This window comes from Notothenia rossii (assembly GCF_949606895.1).
Source record: "Notothenia rossii genome assembly, chromosome: 10".
NCBI classification, from domain to species: Eukaryota; Metazoa; Chordata; class Actinopteri; order Perciformes; family Nototheniidae; genus Notothenia; species Notothenia rossii.
The window spans coordinates 62457278-62466996 of record NC_136908.1 but is presented as its reverse complement, the minus strand read 5'-3'; the positions used below and the strand labels follow the sequence as shown (position 1 = coordinate 62466996).

Below are 9719 nucleotides of genomic sequence, written 5' to 3'. Positions count from 1 at the left end.
TCATGTCTCTTCTACATCAACATGTGTCCCCTCTTCTTCATGTCTCTTCTACATCAACATGTGTCCCCTCTTCTCCATGTCTCTTCTACATCAACATGTGTCCCCTATTCTCCATGTCTCTTCTACATCAACATGTGTCCCCTCTTCTCCATGTCTCTTCTACATCAACATGTGTCCCCTCTTCTCCATGTCTCTTCTACATCAACATGTGTCCCCTATTCTTCATGTCTCTTCTACATCAACATGTGTCCCCTCTTCTCCATGTCTCTTCTACATCAACATGTGTCCCTTCTTCTTCATGTCTCTTCTACATCAACATGTGTCCCCTCTTCTTGATGTCTCTTCTACATCAACATGTGTCCCCTCTTCTTCATGTCTCTTCTACATCAACATGTGTCCCCTCTTCTTCATGTCTCTTCTACATCAACATGTGTCCCCTCTTCTTCATGTCTCTTCTACATCAACATGTGTCCCCTCTGTGTAAAGAGACTCTGAAAGTTTCAGGAAAAAAGATTCTCTCTCTTCCGGAACTAGAAATGAGTTCATGAGAGCATTTTCACCCCCTTTTCCGTCCCTGCTAGAGAGCAGGTACTTTCGTGGGAAAAAAAGGTTCCCATTTCTGATTGGCTGGGCGGATTGCAAACCACGCCCCGTAAAACTCCCAAAACGTTTTGTGAAGCCCCCATTTTATTTTCCTTGCATTAGCATTATTAGCATTAGCCCAGCGCACTAACGCAGAGAGACTAATTTATGGCAACACAAAATAAAACATGGGAGCGGTGGAGATGGGGAGGTGTCGGCGTTTCTGGCGATTTACAGTAGAAGCTGCTGGGAGTCCCAGCAGCTTCTACTGAAGCCAGTCCCCAACTCCGGGGACTTCCGGCCGGGGATTTCGGGTGGCAGTATACACCGTGAAGTTGTTTGCGGCCTGCCAGTAAACCCAAAGCAGAAGAAGAAGAAGTGACGTCAGCGGCTTCATTTGCCTAATCCTCCCTCAGGGAACTTATTCCGGTGTGAACGCGATCTGTACTTAGTTCATCAGAACTCTTTAGTTCTGATGAACTAAGTACTGCAGAGTACTCCGGTGTGAAAGCGCCCTTAGTGTTCTTTGTAACCAAATGTCTCTCAGAGGGGCGTGGGGAGGGGCTTCTTATTTTCATCTAAAGTAACAGACAGAAAATCAGCACTTTTGAAACAGGGCTGAAACAGAGGGGATTATGGGTAATGCTGCAATGATTTGTTTGGGGTTTCAGCCAATCAGAGACAGGCTCTGTATATATCTGAGACCTGTGATATATTGATGAAAAACAGTATAATAGGGGACCTTTAACAAATAATGAAGATAATATAACGATAAACACAGGCTACCACAGCATGTTGGCTCCTACAGTGAGACCACGCCTTCCTACTGCGACAAGCCAGCAGAGAAGTTCATGTTTTTCTCTCATTCTCAGTCAATCAAACACACGTAGTTGGTGTTTCCGGTGGTCAGGATGAAGACTCGACCTGGGGGCAGTTTTTTGGGGGTGGTTTGAGGTCTCTGAAGGGCTCTGAGAGGCGGGACCCCTGCAGGCGGGACAGCAGAGTTGTTCTTCGGCTGCTACTGTCCGAGTCCTGGTGTCCTAACTTCCTGCGGAGAGGACGGCAACACGGGAAACTGCGGGTGAAGTCTGAGAGCAGGCGACCGCTGAAGATCATGTAGATCCAGGGGTTGCAGCAGCTGTTGAGGCTGGCCAGCAGAGCGGCCACCGTCACCGCCTTGTTCTCCGAATCTACGGGGGAAACACACATTTAGTCCAAAGTCAAAGTCTTACTTTATTGTCAATCTTTCAGTTTGTGTGTACAGACAAAGAGATCGAAATACCGTTTCCCACAATCCCGAATACAAATATATATAAAAATATGTATATCCTATATATACACAATCAACAGACACATGTATACATATGCACACATTAAGACAAAACAATCAATATGTACAAAATAACAGTCACTTCAATATTTATGAGGCACAGTCGCAGATGTCAGCAGCTTATCGGAGGTGTTTACTCGCACGATTCAGAAAATAACTAGTTTGCAATACTTAAAGTAGGGCTGCTCGATTATGGCAAAAATCATAATCTCGATTATTTGGGTCAATAATTGATATCACGATTATTAAAAACGATTATCCATTTACTTTGAAAATATCAATTTATTCGAAAAAATGTGAACAGTATGTTTTTAATAGTTGATTACCCTGAACTTTAAGTATAACTCAACTGAAAAACCAATACAAAAAAAAGAATTAAAAAAAAAAAAAAAAAGTAATAATAACAAAAAGATAATCGTTTTATTTTGATTACGTAGTTTTCGTAATCGTTGCAAGCCATAATCGTAATTGTGATTAAAATACGATTAATTGAGCAGCCCTACTCTAAAGCTAGTAGGGGCTTTACAGTACAGACAATTACCGAAATTGCATCGCATAGTTACAATTCAAAAAATAACTGATATCGCAATAGTGTCAAGTGTAGAATCCAAATCATAAGCTTTTCATATTTGGAAGGGACCAAAGAAATACACAGATTTATGAGCCACTCTCGCGATTTCAGCAGCTTATCGGAGGTGTTTACTCTCCCTCTGGAGGTCTGATAGGGTTGCAAGATTCAGAAAATACCCAGTTGCAATTATTTTGGACAGCTTTACAATTGCAATAGTTTCAAGTGCAGGAACAGGGGGTCCGCGGGGTCTTAAAAAGTATTAAAGGGCATTTCCCAAGGTGTTACATTTTGTAGCTTGTTTTCAATCAGTATATCAATGGTCCAAAGAGGTTGTATTCTACAGTCTGCCTGAATGTAATCATGGCGTAGGTGTGTAGTGTGATTCTGTGTAGTTTATTTATGGCATCCCGTTGGGTTTGACGTCATCTGAACAGGACATCGCACGCTCACTGCTTGATAGCTCGAAGGTCCGTTTACGCCGGTTGCTAAGCAACATCGTTATGGGGAAATGCAAGTCTGCGTCCAAATGGTTGGAAGATAAGGAGGAAGGACAATCAATACTGTATATAGTCAATGTGAGGTAAAGTGTGTCGCCAAGGTAACCGGTTAGAACTCCAAGTGGCGATGAGGTCTTAAAATGTATGGAAAGGGTCTGAGAAAAGGTTTTACATGTGACTTCAGGATTCCTGCATATACCCTGAGAAACCAAATCGTAAACTTTTCATATTTGGAACGGACCAAAGAAAGTAGACTGTCGGTGTGACCGGGGAGAAACTCTGAGGCACAGTGGCAGATGTCGGCAGCTTATCTGGAGGGAGTTGAGCTGCTAAATGTTTATCCTCCACGCCTCAGCGGGAGCCTCTTGTGTAATCGGGGAATTTACATTTCTCGACTTCTAGCAATGAGGATTTCATCCTGTTGCAGGAAAAAACAATTCTCTTTACGACTAACACTTGAAATGACGAGGACACTTGCGAAACACAACATAGTAGGACATGTAAACAATGCTTTGGTGAATTGAATCAGTGTGGGGCTGCAGAGAAGTATTCCACAGACTCAATGGAAAATCCTTGTTTGTTGAAGATCCTTCTTTAAAAAAAACACATTTTAACTTGGATTTCATTCACCCGTTATTTATTTTTACAAAATAACCGAAACAGGGGAAGATCCTTTGAACATAGATCATTCTCTCTTCAACCAAACACCATGCTTGTTGACAACATATTAAGCCAATGCTGATCTAATAGAGGAAACCATAAAGCCTATATTTGCAACACTAAATGGAAACGCTATTAACTGCTGATATAAATTACATCCTGTGCAGCAGTCAACGATTTCCATTACAGATTAATTTGACAATCATGTTCACAAAGCTCTTCTCTAAACAGTGAGCAGCTCGGACTGCATACAGAGTTAAGGTTTATGTAAGCAGCTCTTTTTTGGATTTGGGGAAGTTTACACTCCAGTAACCCCCGTGATAGTAATTATGAGAAGTATCTTCACACTGAGTCGCAGTATCTCTCTAACTCCGGTGATTTCAATGAGTGGAAGTCAGCAGCGGGGCGGCGTTTCAATCAAGATGAGAGCGGCTGGAAGCGTGAACGTGCTCAGAATTTATATTTACCGTGCGGAGAACTACTGGTGTTTCCTGTCTGGCTTTGGCCAAACAGAGAGTGGGCCTTTAGCTTAGCGGTGGTGACGTGAAGTCATGTGACCGTGCTGTAGTTCCTTATAGCCCAACATTAGCCACCTTTAGCTTAGCGGTGGTGACGTGAAGTCATGTGACCGTGCTGTAGTTCCTTATAGCCCAACATTAGCCACCTTTAGCTTAGCGGTGGTGACGTGAAGTCATGTGACCGTGCTGTAGTTCCTTATAGCCCAACATTAGCCACCTTTAGCTTAGCGGTGGTGACGTGAAGTCATGTGACCGTGCTGTAGTTCCTTATAGCCCAACATTAGCCTCCTTTAGCTTAGCGGTGGTGACGTGAAGTCATGTGACCGTGCTGTAGTTCCTTATAGCCCAACATTAGCCACCTTTAGCTTAGCGGTGGTGACGTGAAGTCATGTGACCGTGCTGTAGTTCCTTATAGCCTAACATTAGCGACCTTTAGCTTAGCGGTGGTGACGTGAAGTCATGTGACCGTGCTGTAGTTCCTTTGTAGCCCAACATTAGCCACCTTTAGCTTGGCGGTGGTGACGTGAAGTCATGTGACCGTGCTGTAGTTCCTTTATAGCCCAACATTAGCCACCTTTAGCTTAGCGGTGGTGACGTGAAGTCATGTGACCGTGCTGTAGTTCCTTTATAGCCCAACATTAGCCGCCTTTAGCTTGGCGGTGGTGACGTGAAGTCATGTGACCGTGCTGTAGTTCCTTTATAGCCCAACATTAGCCTCCTTTAGCTTAGCGGTGGTGACGTGAAGTCATGTGACCGTGCTGTAGTTCCTTTATAGCCCAATAATCGTTGTTACTTCTGCTGATGGCATTTATGCTTGAAAAACGCAACCTTTAAAAAATGTTCTCTTTTCTGGAGAACTCCTCTTCAGGTTGTGGTCAGGGTGAATGTATTTCAAGATAATTCAAACAAAGTCGGTGAGCTCAGAGAAACACACCAAGATGTTCTGCTCATACTTTTACATTTTTGGATTTAAGCTGACATTCAACATCAGGTTTAACTTAAATGTTTTCATGCCAGCAAATTGAATTCCTGAGGTTGAAATCCCTGAAAGCAGCACCCAGTAAACTCTGCGTTACTATCTCATAATGAAAGTCTCCAGGTGGCTGAGCAGCACATCCTTCACTCAGGTTATTACACACTCTGAAGGCTGCTAAATAAAATTCCTCTGCTGACCTCCATCAAATGGAAACCCTGGTACACTGACTGCACACATATTTGGTTTCATCATTGGATTAAAGATGTTTGCAAACCATCAAAAACAACTAAACTGCAGACCTCAAACTGTTATGTGCTGTTTACACAAGAACGCAAACGGTTGTATCCGCTACTTTTCTCTTTCTTATAGCCCGTTCGTTCACACGAGGCCGTAACAGAAAAAGGGAAACGGACCCCGCAAACGATAACGGGTCCCAAGGTGGATAGATCTGCAAACGGAACGCTCTGGCGGGCCAAACGGCTTCTGGTGTAGGGCCTATACGATCATTTCCTGATAACGGTGAAGCCATAGCCCCGCCTCTCCCACCTCTGCTGCTCACTGCTGTAGCATGGTCGGTAGCTACTGTCAGTAGCTACGGACCATCCTACAGATGTTAGTGCAGAAATCTACCGCTCCTCTACCACAACCATCAGCAACAAGTCAACATGGAGAATTACCTGAACTCCATGTTGCTAAATCCACCGCGGGGCATAAACAGAAGGGCAACCATGGCAACCACGCTCGGGGGTCTTCTTCACTGCTTTTGGTGTATTTTGTGGCGACAGTACAGCGCCACTTACAGGCCCGGCATATGTACTACAGCGTCTCCAGCGGGTCGAGCGGTCTCGTGTGGACGGAAGACTTTTTTTATATCGTATTCGGTTTGTTTGCGTTTCGAATTCGTTTGCGTGTAAATGGGGTCTTAGACTCCAAATAAATAGTTTGTTTATTTGTTCCTGCTAGCCTGAGTTTTAGTCAAACATATCTCCACAACTATTGGATGTAATGCCGTGAAATTTGGTGCAAACATGCATGTTCTCCTGAGGGTTGAGCTGTACTAACTTTGATGATCCTCTCATCGAGCTCCACCATCCAATGCATTTCTTCCTCTGGGGGACATTCATGTATCTACATTATTAGGGACATACCTGATAGTCTCTATGCATGAATACAGTAATGTGCAGATTAAAGGATGTTTTAAGGAACCACAGTAAAGAATGTATTCATAGGTGGATATTTGCAAAACCCTGCTGATTTCTTAATAAAAGCCCCAAATATCTGCCCTTTTCTGAATTTTAAATACTCAGTTTAGGACATTTTCCAAATTTCCCATAATCAGGTTCATAATAGAGATTATAGATTGCATCCTAAGTACATTTTCTACATACAGTAGGAAAACAAAATCCCCTTTGTGGACATATAAAAACATACACATTATTTTAGTTCAAGTATACAGGAGGTCAACCGCCTTGCTTATCTTGCTTTAAAACAAGTAAACCTCAACATTAATCTGGATTGTGTTTAATTTAAACGAAGCTTTCGTCATAACGCCCCTCAGGTATGGTTAAATGAAACTGAAATCCTAAATATTTATCCTTTTAAAATCCAACCAGATGACTTTCTCTAATCTTTGCTCTTTTCTACTTAAATAGTGGACAAGTCCTCCTCTTAAAGCTTCTGGAAAAGTGTCAAATGAAACAAGAAGAAGCAATAATCGCTATTTGGTTAAACTGCTGACGGCTCACACTTGTTGCACAGATTCAAAATGTTGATTTATTTATTGATATAAGCCAATGGGATTCATCTGGCAGTAAATTACGCATTAATAAAATAAGGTTAAGCGTTTAAAGAGGCAGAAAAAAGGGATTACTGCCTGAGTGTGACCAGTTATAAGTGCACCAGGTTATTTCTTAATTAAAGGTCTCCTATTATGCAAAATCCACTTCTTCATGTCTCTTCTACATCAACATGTGTCCCCTCTTCTTCATGTCTCTTCTACATCCTGGGAGTCCCAGCAGCTTCTACTGAATTTACTGGGACTTCGGGTGGCAGTATACGCCGTGAAGTTGTTTGCGGCCTGCCAGTAAACCCAAAGCAGAAGAAGACGAAGTGACGTCAGCGGCTCATTTGCCTAATCCTCCCTCAGGGAACTTATTCCGGTGTGAACGCGATCTGCTCTTTAGTTCCATGAGGGCACTGAGTGCTGGGAACTAAGTACGGCAAAGTACTTGGTGTGAAAGCGGCTAATGTGTTCTTTGTAACCAAATGTCTCTCAGAGGGCGTGGGGAGGGCTCCTTATTTTCATCTAAAGTAACAGACAGAGAATCAGCACTTTGGAAACAGGGCTGAAACAGAGGGATTATGGGTAATGCTGCAATGATCTGTTTGGTGTTTCAGCCAATCAGAGACAGGTTCTGTATATATCTGAGACCTGTGATATATTGATGAAGAACAATATGATAAGGGAGCTTTTAATTACTTTATGTAAAGGTCTTTTGACTCACCGTGCCACATGAAGCTCTCGTCCCACACGGACCACATCTGCACGGTGAAGAACGGCGCCCAGCACACCACGTACGCCAGCACGATCACGAAGGTCATCTTCACGGTGCGTAGTTTAGCTCTAGAGATGGTGCTGACGCTGCTGACGGAGCTGTGACCCAGCATCCTCTCTGGTGCCGAGCCTGATGTACTCCGACGCGTTTTATACTTCAGATTCCTCCAGATGGTGAGGCAGATTAAGCCGTAACAGAACACCAGAACGGCTACTGGCAGCAGGAAGATGCCCACCGCACCGCCATCCAGGTGATGTAGGCACGAAGACCCCACGGCTCCACGAAATGCCCCCAGCAGTCGTACACGCCTGATCCGGGCATCACTTCGCTCAGGGAGAAGATGAAGTACTGCGGGCTGCTCAGAACCAGGCTGCACAACCACGTGGAACCGATCATGATGTGGGCGCGCTGCGTGGGCTGCTGAAGAGTCTGGAGAGGGTGGCAGATGGCGATGTAGCGGTCCAGCGTCATCATCACCATCATGTAGGTGGAGGCGAACATGCCCAGGACCTGAGATGAGATAAGATAAGATGGAACTTTATTAATCCCTGTGGGGAAAGGCAGCAACAGGCAGGGTAAGAATGAAAAACAGGAGAGCACAGATTCACACAGATTAGAAATTAATCAAATTAAAGATAACATCAAAGTACAGTACTGATGGCCAATAACCTAACCCTGGTCTTAATGTCTGTGACCCCTCCTATTGTTAATTGATAAGCCTGAAACATGCACTTGTATAGGTTCAGAGGCAGATTTTGCAAATATGGCAGTAGCCATCGATCATTAAGATAAGATAAGATCAAATATACTTTATTGACCCCAAGTTGGAAAATGTTTTTGTTACGGCAGCATGTACTACTTTGTTCTACTCCACTACAATTCAGAGGTTAACCTGGTATTTTTACTCCACTACATTTATTTGAGTTACTTTGCAGATTCTGATTAATGACGTGAAATATAAACAACCCTTAATTGCTGATATATTTATGATCCACGTCACGTATTCAGTTTCCGTGGCAGTTCTTCCAGTTTGTCCAAAGGTCTTCTAATCAGGGCTCTATAAATAGAGAACTACGTCAGATGTGTAATATGTAATGCAGCCGAACCGTGTATTACAATGCCGTTATGTGATGACTTTCAAAGAGAACAGCAAGCACACAAAATACCAATGAATGGGTACAAAACACAATGACAGAAATACTTTTAGAATGCAATAATACAAATTCCATAAATGAATGAAGGGTCCATGAGGAAGTTTAAAACCAGTCCTAAGTGTACGCTGTACTAAAGAGGAAAGTCTTCAGCCCACTCTTAAATGTGTGGACACTGCCTGCCTCCCTAATCAACGCTGGAAGTCGGTTCCGAGGCACGGTGCTTGGTAGCTGAAAGCTCAAGCACCTGATCTTATTTTGTGGACTCTGGATTGACTTTTGGTATACCTGCAGGTGTTTCACGATGCGGCACAGGAAGTCCGGGCCGTTGAATCTGAAGGTGATTTCCCAGCAGAGCTGCGGCAGAACCTGGAAGAAGGCGACGACCAGATCGGCCAAACTCAGGTGTTTCATGAACAGGTGCATCCTGGAGGGCTTCCTGCGCGTCCGGTACATCGCCAGCAGCACGCTCGCGTTCCCCAAAACCGCCGCCACGAACGAAAGACTCAGCACGGTGATCTCCAGCTTCGCCACTTCTTCGTTGCGTCCAAAAGGGTCAGAGTGGTTCCTTTTCCCCGTGAAATTCCCAGAAGGCATTGTGGCGCCGGGCTGCAGATCAGGAGGGAAACTGCAGTTTGGGAACGTCAGGTTGCAGGAAGTCTCCGAGGGGAAAAGCATGTTGGAGATCCCCCTCTGAACACACCACCAGAGACTGTGGCTGTGTGTGTGTGTGTGTGTGTGTGTGTGTGTGTGTGTGTGTGTGTGTGTGTGTGTGTGTGTGTGTGTGTGTGTGTGTGTGTGTGTGTGTGTGTGTGTGTGTGTGTGTGTGTGTGTGTGTGTGTGTGTGTGTGTGTGTGTGTGTGTGTGTGTGTGTGTGTT

General features: G+C 44.1%; 1 protein-coding gene across 1 annotated transcript; it reads right to left on the bottom strand.

The window, feature by feature from the left end:
- Positions 1-1348: 1348 nt before the first annotated feature.
- LOC307022488 (arg8-vasotocin receptor-like) lies at positions 1349-9658 on the bottom strand. Its single transcript, XM_079655293.1, is given in 4 exon segments — positions 1349-1772; positions 7639-7926; positions 7929-8199; positions 9129-9658. Coding segments are annotated over 4 exon segments (1233 nt in total). The 5' UTR covers positions 9519-9658; the 3' UTR covers positions 1349-1488.
- Between the last annotated feature and the right edge of the window lie 61 nt (positions 9659-9719).